We start from the raw sequence: 23,156 nt of genomic DNA on the forward strand, positions 1-23,156 counted from the left end.
GAAGGATCAGTGTTTAAAATTTTTCTTTGTATGTTTGGTAGAATTTGCCTGTGAAGCCATTTGTAAGGAGTATCTTTTACTACCTATGCTATTATTTTTGTTTTCGTCACTCTAAGAGGTGGGTCAGAAAAGATCTTCCTGTGCTTTACGTCAGCAGGTGTTTTTCCTGTGTTTTCCTTTATAGTGTCTGGTCTTACATTTGTCTTTAATCCATTTGAGTTTATTTTAGGGTATGGTCTTAGGAGAGTGTTCTGATTTCATCCTTTTACTTGAAGCTGTCCAGTTTTCCCAGCACCAGTTATTGAAGAAACTCTTTTCTCCACTGTATATTCTTGCCTCCTTTGCCATAGACAAGGTGACCACGGTGGCTGGGTGTATTTCTGAACTTTCAATGCTCTTCTACTGATCTGTATGTGTTTTTGTTTAGGCCCGTACTCTTGATTACTGTAGTTTTGTAGCATAGTCTGAAGTCAGGGAGTCTGATTCCTCCAGCTTCATTTTTCTTTCTCAAGATTGCTTTGGCTGTCCAGCATCTTTTGTGTTTCCTTACAAACTGTACACATTTTTGTTCCAATCCGGCCCTCACACATTTAGTGGGCCTCTTTGCTCTGTTGTCGCTGCACGTCAGGGGCAGGGCCTGCTCCCGAGTCGTTGGAGTAGAAGCCTCGGTTCCACTTTTGAGCTTCAGGGAAAGGGAGACAGACCTGGAGAGCTCCTGCTGGGAGAGGAGCCTTGGCTGGGGCACTCCGTCCCTGGAGCTGTCTGCTGTGGGGTGCATCCTGTGGTCTCACCTGCACAGGCTCACAGGGTGAACTGTCAGCAACACCATTGGCACCGCCTCCACTGGGAATGCAGTCACGTGGCCCTGGTGTCCCTCAGGCGCTGTGGTTACAAGGCCACCAGCAGAGACCCTTAGGTGCCCATCCCCTGAAGTTGGGTGCCGGCTCATGTACCTGGAGCCAGCATGGGAGCTGTGGAAGCCTCCCAGCCCCACCTCTGCATGTACGGGCCACTAAGCCCATAGCTGCTGAGGCCAGACTGGTGCCAGGCATGGGAACACCTACTGTCCTGCTCCTAGAGCTCCTGATGAAAGAGGCTGTTATGGCAGGCCATGCCCACCCCTTCACATGCCCTTTAGCAATGGCACTTTGCTGCTGGGGCGGGTCCAGGCTTTTTCTGCAATCACACTTTAGCCCCTTCAGGCTGTCTCTGTGTAGCCAACCTGTGCTCTCCCTGGGCTGTCCTGAACCCCCGAGTTTCAGCACCCAGCCCCTGCGTGTGCCGGTATGTGTGCATCTTGGGCCGCGTACTGCAGCAACGTAGCACCGATCCTCTTTGCTGGTCTGTCTTCTGCCTGCTGCCACCATAGCCAGAGCACCGGTCAGTATGTGCTCTTCTGAGTCTCTGAAGCTCGCTTTCTGTCCAGACTGACCTCCTGGCCGGTCAAGGGGCTTCCCAGGACGCAGGAACAGTTTTCTCTCCCACGGCTCCTTCCCAGGGGCCAGGTCCCATCCAGATTCCTTTTTCCCTTGGTTATATGGAGCTCTTTCTTGCACTTATGGGTGTCTGATACCTACTGCTGTCATTCAGTAAGGTATCACGTGAGAATCCATCCATGTGTAGATGTATTTCTGATGCATTTGTGGGAGGAGGTGAGACCCAGTCCTTTTATTCCCCCATCTTGATTCTTCCCTCCATACAATTTGTATTTAAATGTTCCACAGACTGATACTCCACTTTTGTTTTCAGTTTGACTCTGTGGCTGATGTATCTGATCTGTCAAGCAATGTTACCCTAAAAAGTTACACTCTGCACCTTGAGGTACCTCTGTGTGCTGCATAATGCATGCTCTCTGCATGATGTGTCAACTGCATGATGATAAGCCAAACAGTTTGGTTAAATCAGCTCAATCAGAACCCTCAGATGTTCAGAGTAGCTACATTTCTTAATGGCACATCCCAGAACCTAATCCTAGGGTGCTTTTCTTTCTGATGTGTTTTGGATCCACTTTATTTTGGAGGCTTTGCAACAAAGGGAACAAGGTGGGATGAGAAAAGAGGGAGGGAGGAGTCAAGTTCTGTACATAAATCCAGAAATTTTGAAGTGAACTACAGCGGTGCTCACTTAGTGAGTGGCCATGAGAACACTGCTCTTTCCTCTGGGGAAGGGGTTTTCGAGGAGGCTCTGTGCTGACGGCCATGAAGAGCTTACCTTTCTACCCTCACGCCCTCTCTACTGCTTTGCTATGCAGCATACCATCCACAGGGAAACAGCCAGTGCCCCAGACAGCACAGGAGCTCTTGGAGGCAGCAAGGACACCGGCTGTCTAGTGAGACCATTAGCTTATTATCTCACTTTACCAGGAAGTTGTGAGCTACAGTAGTCCTGATGTACTCAGTTTTGTAGGACATGGGAACTGTGTTCCCTTCATTGCCAGTGTATGACACATGACTTTCTATCTTGCTTAAAGCCCATTTTCTTTAGACCTTAGTCACCAACAGAACTTTCTCTTCAGGGCTTAGCTGATACCAAAATCCCCCGGTCTGGGACACCTGTGAGCATTAGGAGCAACCGAAGCCTGTCTGTTCTGCGCATCCCAAGTCAGAGTCAAGTCAGTCAGATCTATTCCCAAGGCTCTCTCCACCGGAGTGTCAGCCAACTCATGGACATTCAAGACAAGAAGGTCTTGATGGACGACTCGCTGTGGGAAGCCATCATGGGCCATGACAGTGGACTGGTGAGCCATTTCCTCATCCCGAGCCTTTGTTAAACACAAGTATGTCGATAAAGAGGTGGCATGGTTTCCTGTACCCCGAAGAACGATCATCTCCAGAACACTTACTTCATCCCTCGGACCACTTACCCAATTATTTTGTAACGACATGTTTACCTGCCTGAGTAGTGGGGGAGAAACTCTTATTCTTTTGGCACACAATAGAGGCTCAAAAAATACATTCATGTGCAAGGGAAGAGATGAACAGGTTCTACTTCATTAACCTGGGCAGGACATGACTGAAAACACTGGAACGGGCCTAAATGAGGCATAAAGTACAAGCTCCTATTTTACTAAAGGAGAAAGAAAAGATACCTATTTTCCTTCTGGTTTATGGTTAGAGGAGAAAGAGAATCTCTCAATAGGACCTAAGAAAAGATACCTATTTTCCTTCTGGTTTATGGTTAGAGGAGAAAGAGAATCTCTCAATAGGATCTACAGTTTCTTTTCAAAAAACTCAGAAAATCATGATAAATGTAAGAGCATTGGTATGTATGAACTTCACTTTTCATAATTTCGGCCCAGGGGATACGAAAAGTTAACCTCATCATTATCTAATACTTGTTTGAGTCTCTAGCTCTGGTTCTACATTTGAACTCTCACTCACCTCTTCCCCCCCCCAACTCTCACTTTTCCTTTACTGAACAGTTGATGATTTTCATAAAGACTTCCTTAACTAATGGCAAGAAATAAACTTTCATGGCTCCAGATTTCAATCACACACACATACAAAATAAAATTTACAGTCTTTCTGGTTTGTTAGGATGATATATAATAAGGACTTTAAAATCATGGACCTGTTTGAAGTTGTGACGACTACTGAATTCCATGACTCCATTTCAGATGTGACGTTTCTATGTCAGGAATAATTATATTAGGTTGAAACAAAGAATTGTTAATTGATCATATTTGACATACAAAATGGCAATTTCATGTAGTTCAATATATTATATTGAGGGCTAGATGCATGTGTGCTCTTACTCAAGGACACAATCTAATAGTAATTTTTTTTGAAACTGGGGATCTTAAAAGTGCTGATTACAGTGCCCCCATTCTTCACTATTGTACTATGCTGACATTTTTGCTTACTTTTGACCATACTAGTAATACGCAGTATGCAAAGCAATTCAGTGAAAGCTTTTTAAGATATCCATATGTGGCAAATTATCTGTTCCCTATAACATTATAATCAGTATTCCTAGCCCTATTCAATTAAAAAAAAAATACAGTAAGAAGACAGTGGACACAATGAAGCACAACAGCTTGCATTCTGGCTCTTCTGCTTAAATTCTGAACTGAATCATATGAAACCTCCCCACTTTCAGATGAGAAAACAGGCTTACACTGTGCCATGTCTTAACCTTTTAATGCTCAAAAGATACACATTTTGTGAACACTGTTGCCAGAAAATATCCTAACCAGTGGTGATTGGTGTCTTTTCAGTATGTGGATGAAGAGGACCTGATGAATGCCATCAAGGGTTTCAGCTCTGTGACTAAGGAACACACCGCATTCACCGACACCCACCTGTGAAGGAAGCAAGCCTGTAAGACACAAGCTGGATGCGGGCCCCACACCCCATCCCCACTGGGTTATCAGACATCATGAATGCTAAGGAGCTATTGCTTGTTATGCTATAATCCTTTAAAGATGAGTGTTTTTGAAATTACTTCTCCCTAATAGAGGACTAAGTTGTTTTTCTGGCAGTCTAAAATGAGGGGTTCCTGAAATTTTATGTCCAAGTGAAAACACTTATTTTGCTCTCCTTATTTATAATAGAGGACACTAGGCATGTAACTGTCAGTTGGCTAGGTTTGGCAGTGACACGGCTATTTAAATGACTAGTCAGTGGTGATTTCAGGTTGGCCCACAGTTGCTACAGGCAAGTTCTAATTTGAAAGCTAAGGGGCTCTTCTGAGAGGCTGTAACTGCTGCTGCTCTCAGCCCCGTGCTCATGGAGGCTGAAACAAGCCTGTGAGGAGCAACTCTAGTCACAGCTGCAAAATCAGATCCCAATGTCGGATCAAGCCGAAACACTCAGAGAAAAACAAACTCTGCATTGAGGCTACACATTTGACCGTGCAGGTTTCCATTTGATTATGATGTTTACGGGTAAGTATTTACCAAACTACATAAACTTATGTCTGTTCTTACATGTATCAATCTTCTAAAAATCTAAGGAACAAGCAGCTAACATATATTTCAAAGAGAAAAAAAATGAACTGTTTTGATATTTTACATAGTTTTGAAACTCCAGTCATTATAGAATTATAGAATTCCAGTCATTATAGAATTATAGAACTCCAGTCATTATAGAATTCTGTCAGTTCACTGAATACCCAGGAATATCTTCAACTTGGCACATTCTACACGGAAACTACTGTTTTATTTGCATTTTTAACTAGCCTATGTGGAATTAAAAAAATTATGTTCCTTCCAGCTTTGAAAAATTTTAAAATAAAACATATAAATATAGGAATATACATGTTTCATATATCTGTCCTATATTCCTTCATTTCAGAGAACTACTAGAATCACTAAGATCGAAAATTGGTACTTTAACTGTTAAAGTGACTCATGACCAATTTCCATGAGTCAAAAAAGTTTTTGTTACTTTATTTGGATTAGAAAGTTACTGGTAAGTCCTACCTCAAGAAACACTTTCCTCCCCAAGTAAACATAAAATGAAAGGTATTTAAGTTTATTCTTCACAGAAAACAGTGTAAGAAAACCTCTTCTTCATTCTTAAAGGTCTTAATGATTCTGGGAAGTTACTTTTGAGTCTGTAATGTCTCAAATACAATTGTTGGACATATTTTGTGAATTACATTCAGAGATAAGTAGATTTCCCCAAAGCTGAGCTGGAAAAACTTGGAGCACAAGCAATAACCTTGCTTATTCTGCCTGAAAAAAATGAGGAATCACAGTAACTGTCCAGCAGTCAAAGATAGACCACGGACTTTGAGAGCACTGAGACTTTATCCAGATTTGCGGAAGAGCAGCTCCTCAGAATGACCAACTCCTGGACAAGCCTTGCCAACAGTAAGTGTCAAAAGCGCACACCAGTGTTAAGCCCAAGCTCTGCCCCCACGTTAGAACTGCTACAAACAAATCCGAAATAATGGTGTATGTTTGGCAGTGGATATTCAAATTATATATTTTTCATCGCTAAATGTTTTATATTTTCTGACATGGAAACAGGTTTGGCTAATTTAGTTTACAGGTTTCAATTCCCATGTGTTGGTTTGGTCAGTCAGCTATTTAAAGTGGGCACAGATGCGCCTTGACCGAGGCTGAGTTTCTGTCCACAGCACACTGTTCCCTCCTGGTCCTGTCTGTGCATCCTTACCCTTGGTCTACTCCTCCACAAATATGAGGAGCTAGTTGTGGGTGGTGGATTCAGGAGAATGAGTACATCCTCACTGCTGGAAAGTTAACTAGACACCATCATCACATTCTAAAACTTGAACACAAACAGAACCGCAAGGGTTTTATCTTGAAATTTTCTCTACTTAGTCATCTATTTAGACATTTAGTTAGTACATTCATTATTAGCTGACTCTTCCACATTTTGATCCCCTGGCTCATAGTGGACAGAAGCCTGCATGGCTTCCACCCACACCACCCTCACAACACTCTGAACATGACTTGTATTGATTTGAGAAGCACATGCTATTGTCTTGCTGCTTTAAGTGGTACAATGTGCTAAGCCTCCATTCAACAGTTAGACTCACCCCTAGATTTTCTGATTCAGCTGGTCTGGGGTGGCACTGAGGTGTCAGTACTTTTAAAAGCTTCCAGATGTTCCTAATGTGGAGAACCAGTTTTGTAAAGAACCTGAAAGAATACATGCGGTGCCCTGGGACTCCGGCCCTTGCCCACTTCTCCTTTACTGAGACGACACCAGGCAGCTCTCTGTAAACCTCCTGACTCTGGTCCCATCACATACTCAGCTTCAATTTCAAGATCTGCTTTGCTGTGTCTAACAGTAACTGATGAGAGCACACAGCTATGCTTGTGTAAGCTCAACTGAGAACTGTACTTATTGATGATCTATTGGCATTTCTACCTGAATGTGAAATCTGTTATGGTACCTTGTGCTGATCTAAAAATCATGTTGGCGTCAATATAATTCAACCTGAACAACCTGTAAATAAAACACAGTCCAGGTGGAATAAGTCAGCGAATAGGAACTTAATTATGTTACACGTGAATAGTAGTTTATTTCCAATGCACAGATATCATGTAAATTAATCAAAAGGTGGTTTGCTTAATAAATATTTAACTGTGGACCAAGTTTGATTTAATATATTTATGAAAAAATACTCTTAATAGCTCTGGGTTGTCTTTACAGTTTACACATAAAGGTGAGCCCATTTAAGAAAACAGGATATTCTGAATAATCCATGTACATCAGAAACAATGTAACACATTTTGCAAAACATGAGTCCCAACCAGCAGAGATACATATTTAGCAGATAACCGCAGGTGGCTCTGATATGTCAGCCTGGATGAGAAAGCCAGGAAAAGACCACAGGCTGCAGAGACAGACATGGGTTCATGAGGTGGCTCAGTAGCTAAGGAGCCTTGAGGTGAAGCTATTGATCCTCAGAGGGCCTCAGTAATCTCATCTTGAAAGAGGATAACAATACTTATCCAGTTGACATGAAAATACTTATTTCATAATTACTGGGAAAACCTGACACCATGAGAATTATAAGTCTGTTTTTCATCTGTCACACAAAGTATATACATAGATTCATTTTTTTTCTTCCACGTCTGTGTGTTTTGCAGTTTTTTTTTTTTTCTTGTAGCTGATTTCTAATCTCATAGCATTGAGGCTGGGAAAGATACTTGATTACGATTTCAATTTTCTTCAATTTACCAAGGCTTGATTTGTGATCCAAGATGTGATCTATCATGGAGAATGTTCTGTGTGCACTTGAGAAGAAAGTGTATTCTCCTGCTTTTGGATGGAATGTCCTACAAATATCAATTAAGCCTATCTAAGCTATTGTGTCATTTAAGGCCTGTTTTCTTACTAATTTTCTGTCTGGATGGACAATCTGCCCATTTAGGTAAGTGGGGTGTTCAAGTCCCCCCAGTATTATTATGTTACTGTCCATTTCTCCTTTTATGTCTATTAATATTTGCTCTGTGTTTTGAAGTTTGCCTTTACCAGTGAGCTTCCCCATTGGTAATTTTGTTTCTAGTGTATTGGGCTTTTCCACTTCCTTTGACTTTTGCTGTAAAGCTGGTTTGATGGTACTCAATTCTTAGCTTTGCTTGTGTATAAGGCTTTCTATTTCTCTGTCAAATCTGAACAAGAGCCTTCCTTGCTAGGTATTCTTGGTTGTAGGTTTCTCCCTTTCATCACTTTAAATATATCATGCCTCCTGGCTTGCAGAGTTTCTGCTGAAAACTCAGCTGACAGGGGATTCCCATGTGTATTATTTGTTGCTCTTCCCTTGTTGCTTTTCATGTTTTCTTTTTGTCTTTTTTTTGGTCAATCTGACTACTGTGTCTCAGTGTGTTCCTTCTTGGGCTTACCCTGTATGGGACTCTGTGCCGAGTGACCATTTCCTTTCACATGTTTCAGCTAGTACCACTTCAAATGTTTTCTCTCCCTCTCTTCCTTCTGTGACCCCCCCTATAATGCAAATATTGGTGCATTTAATGTTATCCTAGGGGTCTCTTCCATTCTTTCTCTCATTTATTCTGCTATTGATTCCTTCTAGTGTATTTTTCACTTCAATTATGGTTCATCTGTTTGCTCTCTAGATCTTCTGGCTCTTCGTTTAAATTTTTGTGTCTTTATTCTTTCTCTAGGTTCTTGGATCCTCTTTACGGTGATTACTCTGCACTCTTTCACAGATAGGTTGGCTATCTCCACTTAGCTGTTCTGTGGGGGTTTCTTGTTCCTTTGACTGGGACATATTCCTTTGCTGTCTCATTGTTTACATTTCTGTTTGTATTTGTATGTTGTGTAGTCGCTTAGTTATGCTTCTCTGTCTTAGAGAAGGGGCCCTCTGTAAGGGGATGTCCTTTGGGTCCCAGCAGAGAGGGTCAGGGACCAGTCGGTCCCAATGTAGATTCTGATCTGTGTTATAAACTCAATTCTGCACAACTATACTTCCTCACTTCTGGTGGGCGAGGCTGGTCTCAGGGCTCTGTGCAGGTTTTCTGGGGGGAAGGGGCCAGCACCTCCTCACTGCTGTGTGCAGCAGGGTCTTGGCCCTGTGGGGGGCCAGCCTCTGCCAAGGGATGTGTCCAGAGGCGGCCGTGAGTCAGGAAGTCTGGGCAGCCTGTCTGCCGGTGGACAGGACCACTTCCCACCCTGCTGGTTGTCTGGCCTTAGGCGTCCAGCATTGGAGCTTACAGGCTGTTGGGTGGGGTCCCAGTGCCAAGGACTCAAAATGTTTGACTCCACCCAGAGTTCACAGAGGTCCCCACTGGATCAGCCACCAGCTTTTATGATGCCAGTGAGCCATAGCCACCCCCACCACCCAAGGCACACCCCCCCCCCCACCCCCAAGACCAGGAAGTAGGTCTGGCCCAGGTTCGTGCGGCATCTCAGCTTTCACCCTGACCACCTGTGTGTGTCCTCCAAGGGTGGAGTCTGTTTCCCCCATCCTGGGGGGGCTCCTGAATTGAAGCCCTGCTGGCCTGCCAAGCCCAATGCTCTGGAGGCTCCTCCTCCCAAAGACTGACCCCTGGGCTGGGGAGCCTGGCATGGGGTTCAGCTTCCACTCCTGTGGGAGAAGTTCTGTGATTTAATTATTCTCCAGTCTGTGGGTTGTCCAGCTGAGTGGCATGGCATCTGACTACACCATGAGTGCACCTGTCCTTTCGCCTCTTGCTCTCGTCTTCACGTCTCTGGATGTAGACTTTTTTTTGGTGTGCTCGTGAGAGGGGAGTGAGCTCAAGTCCTACTCCACCACCTTGGCTGAAAGTCTCTGTTCATGGTTCTGGAGGCTGTGAGCCTGGCAACAAGGGGCCACCGAGGTTAGTTTCTGGTGAGAGCTCTCGTGTAGATGGCCGTCTTCTCTCGAGTCCTCACGTGGCCTTTTTTCAGGGATCTTATTCTTCCTTACAACAACGGGCAGTGTCCACGTTCTCCTAAGAAGTGAGAGAAGGTCTCACGGTGCAGGTGAGGAGGTTGCATTGTGTGCAGGTGGTTCTGGAGGTTTTCCCCCTTTTTGGTCTCAAAAACCCTAATAAGATAACTATCCCTGCTATGCCTAAGATTTTTCATTATGATCTGCTCAAGTTTACAAAGTTAAATGCCAGAATAGACTCAAATTTCTGCTGTACCGTCAAGGTTCAAGCTCTTTTTACGGGAAAGAAAAACAATTTGACTGCAATGCAAACATTTGTAGAATAACTAAAGTGAGTTGCCACTGTAATTTTTTTTTTCAGAATTACACTAAAATCCCATAAAAAGGCTTTTGGTCTTGGAAAAGACTGGGTAAATATTTTAGTTTTCTTACTTGCCCACCCAACTTTTTACATGAGTATAATAATGAGAAAAAAGGTTTAAGAGATAGATACAATCCTTGGTAATACTGAAATTATGCTTTGTGTAACCTTTTCCCTGACAATACAAGTTAGTCTTCATACATGTAAGATCCTCCCTCTTCCCTTTATTATGCGAGGAAGCAAATACATGAACAAAACCTAAGTACACTTTAAACAGGATTACTATTCCTTAAATAACTGAAAACACCTAGTCTTAATCATTTTTATTTGCCTTACTTGACAAATAAATACAAGAGAATGTCTATGAAACCACTGGCAATATAATATAAACTTTAAAGAATTTATTTTGACTTGACCCACATATTTCTCAGAATGGGAATATACACATTATTCATCAATAAATGCTTAATGCTTTAAATTTACAATTACCTTACTTGCAGAAATCTGGAAATCATTCCAATTAAATCAAAGTACAAAAGATTTTTGTTCTTATATTTAAAATAAAATTTCTATAGCAGCCAAAACCTTTAACCAAAAATTCAGAAGTGCAGTCTCTTAAGTTTAACAAAATGGCCACATTCTAATTTAATTATCTTCATTATTAACACAAGAAAAAAATATGGTGGCTCCTCAAACAAGGCAAACTAGTAACTGGTAGTTTTCCTTTCTGGGCACTCAAAACTGTCTTTATTTCATCTGTTCAAACAGTTGCTCCAACTTTAAAGAAAGTTTAAATGGACTTTTGACATTTAATATTGGTGATACTTGCTAAGACTTAAGAACTCCAACAATGAGAATCAGAAAATGACCACAATTAAAATTATCCTAGAGGACTTAGTACTACACAGAGCAATCTGGTATTCAATAGTGTTTTGAGTTACGTATTTTTTCACAAACGCAGCACCTCATGAAATACCTGGTAAACCACTGTGCAGTCACAGGAAGGGTTGGGAGACTAAGCTCCAAAGAGAATCATGGAACCCGTTTAACATAACATTGCAGGACGAAGCTCGGGCAAAATCAGCATAAGGAGTGCAGTCTGTTGATTCCCACACTCTGAGGGGATGGTCATCTATACCGGGCACCATCTTATTGAGACACAGTGTTAATACTATGCTTCCAAAATCCAGAGTAGATAAATGTGGAAATGGACTTCTTTACAAATGATCTATTAAATGTGCCTGTAAAACTAAAAAAATTTTCCAAAAGATCTGATGAGATATGGTTATTTTATCTCCTGAACCCAGGTAATTCTGTCAAAAAGATACTAAATGAAGTCCAAATTTGTAAAGTTTTGGTGTAAAAGCTAATTGAAATCCAGTAGAGTTTAACTCTCTTCTGAATAACGAAACTACTACTCACTTTGTTGAGTGTCACAAGCTGTACTCCTGACCTGAAGAATCACTTTTTTTGTGCCGAGGAGAAGGAGCAGTCTTTGTAGGAGATGGGGATGCAGTACCAGGTGAGTCAGTCCCTCCATCAGACGTACTTGGTGAAGATGCCAAGTGAGGGACTTTCTTTCTTCCGAGGAATCCTCCTCCTTCAAATCCTCCTTTCTTCCGTGACTCCACTTTATTTTCATTTTCATCTTCTGATGACCTTTTCTTGGATTCCAGAAAACCTTCAGCTAGTCTATGAACTTCCACTACACTATCTGATTCTCTCAAGCTTTTAACTTCCGTTCCAGGAGACTTCCTCTCAGACACATTACATTCCCCTGCTGCCCTCTTAACTTCAGCTTGTATTGGACCCAAGTTACCATTTTCAGGGACAGCTCTTTCTATGTTTCTGTTCAAGTTCACAGTCTGGAAGTCCCTATAACTGTGAAAGCTCTCAGTCCTCCTTGCTCTTGCTAACAAAGGACTTTCTCTGTAAGGCCTAATGGAACCATAAGTAGCTGCTTCGTGGATGGTTTCATGGTGCTGGAGCTGAAGACTGAAATACAAAAGTCACATGTCTTCTTGGGACTTTTCAGGGGCACATCTAATTAATTAAACTACCAGTTAAAATGTAAATATATATAAAGAATATTACAATATTTATATATAAAAATGTATCTTAGCATGCTATTTAAAAATATCTTAAGCACTCTATATACTGTGTGTATAAAATTAACAATGCAAATAATGCCATACATATATTCTCAATGAAGCTAGATTCCTGAATAGCTGAAAAAAGCTAGGGAAAAAAAAAACCTTTAAAATCAATGTGGAGAATTTGGCCCTTAGTTCACATTTTGGAATTTTTCAAAAATATGGTTAACTAAGAACATACATGTCATTGTATTAAAAGTACTTAATGTTTAAGATTAGAGGCGTAATCATTTTGGTTAATATGTCCCTGAGACAGTAGGAACAAAAGTTCCACACAGCATCTAAGGGGACATGTGATTTTTCTAATTTCCTTTGAATGAATTCTTGATCACTGTAACAGACATCTAAATTGGCAGCAATTCACAAATAAGTTAAAGGGCGAAAAATGTTTTTCTATGAAAGGAAACATGCATGTAGATGAGAAATTTAGTAAAAAAGTTTTTTAAAAATTGAATAGTGACAAAGTATGAATTTAAAATGTACTTTGAAAAATTTGGCTTTAAAAGATTATGTGATTACAATATTTCAGCCAATTTTCCAAAAAGCAATCAATTCAGTGCATGAACCTACCTAGAATTTGATTCACGAAGACGGCTATGCTGAACCACAGAAGTTGCTGGACTGATATTAGGAGTAGCGCAGCGAGACGTGCTCAGGTCACACTGATCCAGTAATTTGAGTAGTTCTTCTTCAGTTGGACCACCTACATCTTAGGAATACATACATCACTGTAATCATTTGCATGAAAAGCCTACCCTGTGACAAACACTGTTCTTTAAGGAACCTACCCTTATCCTCACTTTTGTTGACCATATCCATGGCAGTGGTCAGATCCCACATCTGAATGCTGCCGTTTGTGTGGCCTGTGAACAAGTACCGCCTTGGCCTTGAGCCCATCCTGCTGGAACCCTCACATTCTCTTACTGTAAATGAGGATATTGTAGTACAGTCAACAGCTTGGATTTCGCAAATTCTGCAAAACATATTGTGCAGCTGTTAACTATGGAGAACAAATCACATTTTATAATTCAGACTTTTGAAATTAATTGCCTCTTTGCCAAGCTATAGTCAAATATTCCACGTATATAAAACAGATTTAAAGGGATCAAAGAAAGTCAGTAAAATTTAAGCCTTGTTTCTTTGAACCTAGAGAAAAGGCTCTTATAAAACAATGTATTAAGTAACTGAAATAAGACAAATAAATCAATCTTAAAAGAAAATTTAAAAGAGCCTTGATGGGAATTAAGCAATTATTCAAAAAGAAGTTACTAAACTAAAAAGGCATAAAGAAACAAAGCAAGCAGGCATGATACTAGAAAAAAAATCTTGAAATCATTTAACATTTCTGTGAAAATTTTAAAAATCTAAAACCAGAAATGTACAGCTGTATGGAGATGTCTAAACAGTATCCTCCAATAGACTAATATTGTTAGTAAATTGCTTTGAAGTTATTCATTGATTTTTTTCATAAAAGATAAATAGTAATCCACATTTGACAAATAAGAAGACCAAGAAATAATGTCAGTAAGTGATGTGCCCAAGTCATAGAAAGGTTAACAAAATTGTACTTGATTGAAACATTTATCCCAGCCCACTTTAAAAAAGGAAAAAAAGATTAAGAAAAATTAACGCCAGGCAAATGCAAGGTCAAAAAATGAAGAGGAAACACAATTCTTATTAATGAGAGAGACACAGGCACACAATACGAAACTTAGTTGAGCTTCCCAGCAAGCAGGGAACGGGAGGGTGAGGGGGAGAGTTGATTCCTGCAGTGCTCACATCCCAGTCTCATTCCCAACCTCAAGGGAAAAGCTTGTAACATTTTACAACTGAGTGTGAAGTAGTATGTATAATTACTTTTGCAGATATTCATCAGGTTAAAGAATGTGCCTTTATTAAGTGCTAGGATTCTTTTTTTTAATCAAATGGTTGCTAAACTGTCAAATGTTTTTTCTGTGTTTATCAAGATGATCATTTTTCAATTTTTGTTAATGTGGTGAGTTATTTTTCAATATTACATATGAACTGACAAAATATTTTTAAAATCTTGATTCCTGTTTAGAACCACTACAGTCGGCTCTCCATGATATGGAACCCACACAGACAGAGTGGACCGTATCATTTTATATGTGGGACCTGAGTATGGTGGGATTTTGGTATCTGCCTGCAGGGGGAGGTTCTGGACACAGAGGGCCCACTGTCAATAAACATGCAGTCAGTGAAATCAGCGCACACCTCCACACCATGCACAAAAATAAACTCAAATGGCTTAAAGACTTAATGTAAAATACACACCCTAAAACTGGACAAGAACACAGGCTGAACATTCTGACAAACTGTACAAACAACTAATAAAATGTTTTTTGATGTCAGTTGCCAAGACAACAGAAATAAAAGCAAACAAACTGGATCTAATTAAACTTACAAGCCTTTGTACAGCAAAAGAAACCATAAACAAAACGGAACAAACCCTACAGACTGAGAGAAAATATTTGCAAGTGATTTGACCCACAAGGGCTTAATTTCCAGAATATACAAACAGCTCATAAAACTCAAAAAAACCAAACCAGTCAAAAAGTAGGAATACATAAATAGGCATTTCTCTGAAGACATACAGATGGCCAAGAGGCACATGGAAAGATGCTTATTATTGCTGCTTATTAGAGAAATGCAAATCAAAACTACAATGAGGTACCAGCTCATACAGGTTAGAATCGCCATCATTAAAAATATCTACAAATAACAAAATGCTGGAGAGGGTGTGGAGAAATGAGAACCTTCATGCACTGTTGGCAGGAATGCAAACTGGTAAAGCCACCATGGAGAACAGTATGGAGGTTCCTTAAACTACAACAAGAGTTACCAAAGGATCCAGCAATCCCACTCCTGGGCATATATATCCAGATGAAACTATAATTTAAAAAGATACATACACCTCTACGTCCACAGCCACACTGTTTACAATACTCAAGACATGGAAATAACCTAAATATCCAGCGACAGATGGATGGATAAAGAAAATATTGTAGTTATACACAATGAACACTCAGCCTTAAAAAAGAATGAAATAATGTCTTTTGCAGCAACAGGGACAGACCTAGAGATTATCATCTGAGAAGTCAGAAAAACAAATACATGATATCGCTTTTATGTAGAAATCTAAAATATGACACAAAAAGAACTTCTTTGTGAACAGAAACGCGCGCGCAGACAGAGAACACGCCTGTGGTTGCCAAGGGAGAGAGGATGGATGGTCAGTTAGAGCTTAGTATGTGCAAACTGTGTTATCAGTCGCTCAGTGGTGTCTGACTCTCTGCGACCCCATGGACTGTAGTCCACCAGGCTCCTCTGTCCATGAGACTTTCTAGGCAAGAATACTGGATGGGGTTGCCATTAACTACAAGGAACTATATACAAAATCCTGTGACAAACCATACTGGTAAAGAATATGAAAAAGTTGTGTGTGTATGTATAAAAAACAATCACTTTGCTGTAGAACAGAAATAATTACAACAGTGTAAATCAATCGTATTTCAAAAAAATAAAATTTTTAAAAAGTACAGAAAGCCTAAATGTGTGAAAATAAACATGATTTGGCTCTTTTAATTTTTCCTATAGGATAGAGTCCTTAGAATTACTTCCTCCTTTAAAAGATTTTACAAAGATTTTCCCTGCTCACTTTTACCACTGTCAAGTTACTTCCCCTTTTGTAAGACAAACGTTGACTTCTGAAAACAGAATCTTTTCAGTAAAGCGTTACCTTTTCCCAGTAGATGACAGTCTTACAAACAGTTTATTAGTGATGGGAACAACTTTCTGGATAAACACCTGTTGATCATCTCGCTCTCCAAAAGGTCCTTGATCAGAAAATAGAAAACACTGATATAAGTGTAAGTTGATGTTTTTTGCAATTTTTTAGATTTCTAATGCCTGGAACAAAAGTACTCAATAAATATGTCAATGCTACACCTTTCAGTTACACAATGTTATGTGTCAATTATATCTCAATAAAGTTGGGGGAAAAAAATTTGTTGTCAAAACTGTAAACTTTCAGTGCCTCTCATCACAGTGGGATGTGGGTTCTCAGGGCAACTGTTAAAACTGACAACACTTAGCAGTTCTCACCCTAAAAATACTAAGACAGTGGTGGTACAATTCTCATAAGCAGCTTACACTTTTTAAAGAGAACTACTTTGAAATCTTTACTGTGGGTACATATTCATTTAATAGTTTCATGCCTACACAATTCTAATGTACTCCTTATATTCCACCAATGCTATAAGTTCTGCCTATATAAGGTGATCTAGAAGGCACATTAATTAACAAACAGGTCCTGTACAACTATTAAAAGTATGGTCGGTATAATACACATACATTACAGATTGTTTCAAATGGATCTCTGAGGAAAAGAATCTACTTCCGTGAAGATTCTGTGTGTGTATATATGATGTGTTATGGTGTGTGGAGAAACTGATTTAACTTTATATACCTTTTGCTAAAATCAGAACCTTTCAGTAGAGACATGCTATATACTATTTCCTGATGGATGCCATCAAAACCACTCTCAGAATCTAAGAACATCAGCCCCTTTCCAGCTTCAAAGTTATTTTCAGGTTAATTATTAGCAACAATGGAAAAAAAGCATTTCAAGTTTCAAATGTGTATAGCCATCATGGCTTCTAATTATAAACAAAAGTGGTATTTGGAGATTGTAACACTTAAGAAATGCTAGTAAAGATGAAAAATCTGCTCTCAACTTTTTAACAATTAAAAATAATTTCATAATACAGATCTTCCTGAGCTTATGATGGGGTTATGACTTACAATATTGAAAATACCATTTAGTACTAAATGCATTTTTTACTTACACAGCTTAGCCTAGCCTACATTAAATGTGCTCACAACACTTACATTAGCCTACAGCTGGACAAAGTCTTCTAACACAAAGCCTATTTTATGATAAAGTGCTGAATACCTCATATAATTTACTGAATACTGGAAGCAAGAAAGAGAACGGCTGTGTGCATACAGACTGATTCTAAGCCTATCACTTGTTCACCCTCGTGGTCATGGGGCTGCCTGGGAACTTACCAGGCCTGCTGCTGCTGCCCAGCATCACGTGTACCACACATCCCTAACCCGGGAAAAGATCAAACTTCCAAGTACCGGTTCTACTGAATGACTATCACACTTTTGTACCATCATAAAGTCAAAAAATATCATCTGTATCATTTTTTGACTTTAGAGAACTTAATCAGAAAAACACACTAAGCTTCTGTTTTAAATAAGCTTAAAAGTGAACACGAAGAATTTATATTTAGAACTCTTTTTTTAGGTTCCTACTACCAGTAACACACTTCTTCAGCACTGCCTTCACTGTACTTGAGACTGCCCACCTATGTCATTCCCAGAGGAGTAGCTTCCGTGGCTTTCTGTCTCCTCCAGAGACAGGATCTTGAACGATGCTAAAGGAGTAGAACCCGGCTGAGTAGAGATCATTCCTCTGAATCGTGTCACTGTCCACGTTCGGACATGATTATTGTCTGCACAAACTAGGAGAGAAAGAGAACACACAAGAGTTTTAAAACACAGATTGTAAGACCATCAACAAAATCACTTTTATAAACACATTTTAATTTTTTTCACTATGATCTACAATAAGTAGATCATAGCACATTTTGAGTGACGAAACAACTTACTTATCTTAAAATCATACTTAATTAGTACCTAACCAACAAAAATGAGATAACTGAATATGGTTTACCTTGCTGCAAATATAAGGTATATACGTTAATCTATGGATCCTTATAAAAGTAGCCTATAGGGTATAGATTTAGAAAAGGTTAAAAAAAATGAGAGAGATGTGGAATATTTTCTGCTCTGTTGCTAAACTACACTGTAGACAAGTTGCCTACTTTATTTTTTCCAACCATATAAACGGTTTCTGCTTATGTTACTCAGATATTAAACAATCAAGACCAGGAGTTACTGAAAATTTACTGACACAAATGACATTTGTCCAAAAACTTGTTGCTCATTCAGTTACATCACGGAAAATTAAGATTTTAATACTAAAGTTGAGAATTATTTTTATATAAGTCTGTATATAAGAAACATATTCCAATTAGCTCAATTTATTTTTCTGTAGTAATAATATTAAGCAGTTATATACTGAGATATCTCCGAATAAGTAATCTGTTTCTGTTGGTTTTGTCTGAATAGATATCCTATTAAAATATATAAACAATTATATCATTAATGCAAGCACTGTACTTTTGTTGCATGCTTTAATAAAAAAATTTACTAACTTGTCTTTTATTATGAACTCATCAGTATATACTATGAAATTATCCAATATTTCTTTTATACACACATTTCCTCCTGGATAAGTGGCACAGCTGCACATTTTAAACAGAAATTTAGAAATTTAATTTTAGCAAACAGCAGTAAGAATAAAAAATGTACATATTATACAGCAAAATTCTCAATTCTCGGAATGCTAGTTTTCTGGTGAAAAAGAAGACATTTAGTTCTAGGCTGTTTAATCGAGTTCATGGGAAATAGTTTCCTGATTTCATTATTAAACTTAAGAGGATTCAGAAAAATAACTGAAATACTTAGCTGACTAAAAAATGCAGTTGTGAAACTTGTTAGTATGAATCATCACCTAACATTTGTTTACAACACTGAAACTGACACTAAGGGAAACACAACATCATTACGTATCTGTTCACATCCACCAGGTGGCAGAGTAACAGCTGAGTATATATAAAATAACCCAGATGTTTGGCTAAACTGGGTATTTTTCTTGACAAATTTAAATTTCAAACCTATACAAATATTTGTTAAAATACAAACTTAACCAAGTAATTCTTGGACAACACACCCAACACTAACATTACACCAAAACACCACTAACTGCTCTTTAGTGTGTTGCTGTCATTTAAATACCAAAACGGTCTAGCAAAGAAAAAGCCTGTTTTTCTCACAGGATCATATTGCGTCGTTTCATTCATTTATTCACAAAAACTGAGCTAAGTGCTGAGGACAGGGTGGAGAACAAAAGCTTCTGCTGCTATGGAAAGCTGACTGGCCAGAGGCCTGGCTGGTCTAGACCGAGTGGCCAAGGAGGCCTCGTGAGGAGGAGCTTGCACTGGGACTTGAACGTCGAGGAGAGGCAGCCAAACAAGCATCCAGGAAAACACATTTCAAAGGAACAGAAGAAGGTCAAAGGTTCTAAGGCATCTTTAAGAAACAGAAGAGCCAATGAGCTAGGGTGTCACGCGCAATAAGAAAAGTGACAAGGGGGGCTGAGAGAAGAGACCCAAAAGCTAAGCAGGATCCAGAACAGGAAGCGCCATGTTAATTTATTCTACATACAATAGGAAGCCATCGGCAAGTCAGATCTGGTTGCATTTCTAAAGATATTTCTGCCTGCAGTGTGGAACATGACACAGAGAGCCAAGACAGAACTGGGAAAACTGAGAGGTTCAGCACCCCAGGGCAGAAATGCTGACTTGCTTCCAGGCTGGCAGCAATGGACACGCAGTGAAGTACTCAGACGTGTGGTGTATGCTGAAGCAAAGAAACGGGGCACGGGTTCTAAGTAGTGAGGCGGGGAGGTGACAGAAGGGGAGGAATCAAGCCTGATTCCTAGATTTTCAGCTTGGGTATAAATGCCTAGTGATACTGTGTAATAAGATGGCTTTTGAGAGAGAAATCAAAAGTACCATTTTATTCACTGGGTTAATTTAGAGATGGCTCTTAAACCTACAACCAAATCCTAAGGACAAGCATTGTATACACAAGTCTGGAACTCTGTGGGTGGTCACGGGTGGAAGGGAAGTCTGGAAGTCACCGGCATATAGATGGTAACATTCAAATCACCAGGGAAAAGAAAGGACAGACAAAGAAGAATGGAGAATCTAGAAAAAGATCTAAGGCAAACCAACACTTAAGTGATTGGGCAAAAGAGGAAGAACCACCCATACAGAGTAAGAGAGATTTCTCAGTGAGGCAGATGTTAGATGAGTACTGCTTTATGAAAGATTAAAAAAAGAGATTGTTTTGGGAAGGCATCATTACATCCAAAACAGTGAGACATTCAATAAAAGCACAGTCATCCATCCATCTGCCCTTCTACCCATTCATCCATATATGGACAAGGTATTACAGCTCCATTTGATGTTTAATTACTGAAAGATGCATCACCTTTTTATATTAGGTAGTCTTCATATAAACAAAGTTAATATATGAAAATGATGTTTATAAAAATTTAAATTAGGCAGGAACTGATCTACAAAAAGATTTAATGCAAAATTGTTTTATAAATGCAAATGCTAGTGATATACATGACAGTTCAATTTTTTAAGGTCTTTCAGAAATTATCTATCATATACAATAATTTCACAGTGGAATTTTACTTTTTGATCATTTTATGTTGTGTCATCCTAATTTTGCTTTAAAATCTGTAACTAATTTTTTAAATATCAAATTGGTATCTAAAATTTTTAAAAATCTATGACTATACAGAATATAAATTCCCTCAATCATGTCCGATTCTTTGTGACCCCATGGACTATACAGTCCATGGAATTCTCCAGGCCAGAATACTGGAATGGGGAGCCTTTCCCTTCTCCAGGGGATCTCCCCAACCCAGGGATTGAACCCAAGTCTCCTGCATTGCAGGCAGACTCTTTACCAATGAAGCCACCAGGGAAGCCCTCTATGACTAAGAAAAACAATAAACCCACAAATGTTATCTTCTTCACACCTCTTTATATATTTTCTAATTTTTAACATTAGTAGTTGATGTTAGACTACCAACATTCCACTATCTTTAGCATTAAACCTTAATACAACCAAATTTATATTAAATTCATACTTAATTTCTCTAATAAAAAATTCTTCTCGAGATTGAGAAATTTTCTGAAGCAAAACATGCCATAAGAACAAACTATTAAAATAGAGAGTAAATAACATACAATACCTTCTAAATTTATGTATACTACAGCCAGACAAGATCAAAGAAAATCATATTTTCACAGTATTTCTTATTAAACTTTTCTACCATTTTTTTTGGTATGCCTATACATAAAACACTGCTTTTGTATTCTTTTAATCTGTAGGAGTCTAGAAAATTATACCCAAGGCAAGGTTTCATGTGAGGCAGCCCACCTTAACATTACCAATAAAATCACTTCACCTGACACCAGATGCTTCTCCGACAGCATGATCTTCGTGACGGGGCTTCGGTGAACAGTGAAGGTCTGGAAAAGCTGCGGGCCCGACCCGACCGTCTCCGGGTGCTGCACAATGACACGCACCGCACCGGAGCTTGTGCCGTAGGCAATCTCGATCCAGTTACCGCTGACACCTACGCAAGATCAAAAGCAGAAAGGTGAAATAATAGGAGACGATCAACAGAAAGCTGCCCTTGCAAGTGTTCTCTGTGACAGAAAAGGCAGAGCTGGGTTCAGCACTTGTATCAGCCCAAATCCAGCTCAGCACAGAAATCTGAAGACCTCTGGCCGTCTTAAATGCCTTACTTCCTTTATAAGTCAATTCCTAACACTCACTCCACTGTACTATGTATTAGATTCTATTACAGCAACTGTAACCCCTGTTCTCTATCTACCACTACTCTTTATTGATGAGACTGAATCATAATCATTTTTAATCTAAAACACCTTACAGAGTGCCCTGCTTGAGACATAGTAGGTACTCATTAACTGCTTAAAGAATAAATCTGATATGCTAAGAACACCACTGATACAACACAGTATTCCAAAAGTAATGCTCCATATGACTTCCAGCTTAGAATGACCACCTGTTTTACTTCTGCTACAATATTAAATCTTCTCTTTGTGTAATCAAGTACTGTAATTACTTGTACATATACAAGTAATATGCTCTTCAACAGTTTCAAAGCTGTTAACTAGGGAACAAATATACCCATTACACTGCTGACATCACACTTACCTATGTTGTCTCTTTTAATTATGTACAAGTATCTCATCATGTTAGGTTCATCTATGGATTTTTTTCTCAAACAGGTGCTCAGATTCCATCACATATTTAAAGACAGAATGGAGTTCAGGGATCAATAGCCTTTCAAAGCTTCACAGAGAACCTCTTAACTTTAATAGCTGTTGTTTCTGATCAAACCCAAAATATTTGAATCAAGGGAGAAAGGGCAGCCTATGGAAAACACTTAAATTTAAGGCAACTACACCCTCATGTCTTAAAAGATATTGCCACCACAAATTTTTTTCTCCATTTTAAATTAAATTGCAGAGGCGGGAAGGGGGAGGGGGGAGCATACTTCATTCTAGAGCAAGGGTCAGCAAACTTTCTGTCAAAGGCTAAATAGCAAATAGTGTAAAATTTGCATGCCAAACTGTCTCTGTGACAACCACTCACCTCTGACACAGCTGCACAAAGGCAGCCAAAGACAATACATAAAACTATCAATGAAAAAAACATGGTTTGCTGACTTCTGTTCTGGAGTAATGCAGTTTAAATTCTACCATAATTTCAATCAAAACTGTCTGTGTACACCAGAATATTTTTCTTTCATACAGAAGATAATGATTTCTTACAATCAATTCAATAATATGATTCTACACAAGTAATACATTCAACCTATTAATATTACTGGCCACAGGTTAAGTATTTCCTAGAATTCCTTTCATTACAGATTAATTTTCAGTTACCCATTTATGTTTATCCTTCACTCTAGAATACAAAAATTCTTAATAATTTACAGAACTAGTTTGTTAATTTCACTGCAATGGCCTCTGAAAGAGAAG

General features: G+C 39.2%; 2 protein-coding genes across 3 annotated transcripts in view; one reads left to right on the forward strand and one right to left on the reverse strand.

Moving 5' to 3' along the window:
• USH2A (usherin) overlaps positions 1–7,063 on the forward strand; it is a 903,825-nt gene extending 896,762 nt beyond the window's left edge. The window contains exons 70-71 of the mRNA XM_070474523.1: positions 2,516–2,737; positions 4,217–7,063. Coding sequence (XP_070330624.1) covers positions 2,516–2,737; positions 4,217–4,306 — 312 coding nt within the window. The 3' untranslated portion in view covers positions 4,307–7,063. The remainder of the gene's footprint in view (positions 1–2,515; positions 2,738–4,216) is intronic.
• KCTD3 (potassium channel tetramerization domain containing 3) overlaps positions 6,972–23,156 on the reverse strand; it is a 66,822-nt gene continuing 50,637 nt past the window's right edge. The window contains exons 13-18 of one of the 2 annotated variants that reach the window (XM_020913118.2): positions 21,551–21,721; positions 17,742–17,897; positions 16,106–16,202; positions 13,134–13,318; positions 12,916–13,048; positions 6,972–12,187 (exon numbers count right to left, since the gene is read on the reverse strand). In XM_020913118.2, coding sequence (XP_020768777.1) covers positions 11,626–12,187; positions 12,916–13,048; positions 13,134–13,318; positions 16,106–16,202; positions 17,742–17,897; positions 21,551–21,721 — 1,304 coding nt within the window. In that variant the 3' untranslated portion in view covers positions 6,972–11,625. Of the gene's footprint in view, positions 12,188–12,915; positions 13,055–13,133; positions 13,319–16,105; positions 16,203–17,741; positions 17,898–21,550; positions 21,722–23,156 lie in introns of both variants that reach the window. The other variant, XM_020913117.2, reaches the window with a different exon arrangement.

Source organism: Odocoileus virginianus, chromosome 11, assembly GCF_023699985.2.
Source record: "Odocoileus virginianus isolate 20LAN1187 ecotype Illinois chromosome 11, Ovbor_1.2, whole genome shotgun sequence".
Lineage (NCBI taxonomy): Eukaryota > Metazoa > Chordata > Mammalia > Artiodactyla > Cervidae > Odocoileus > Odocoileus virginianus.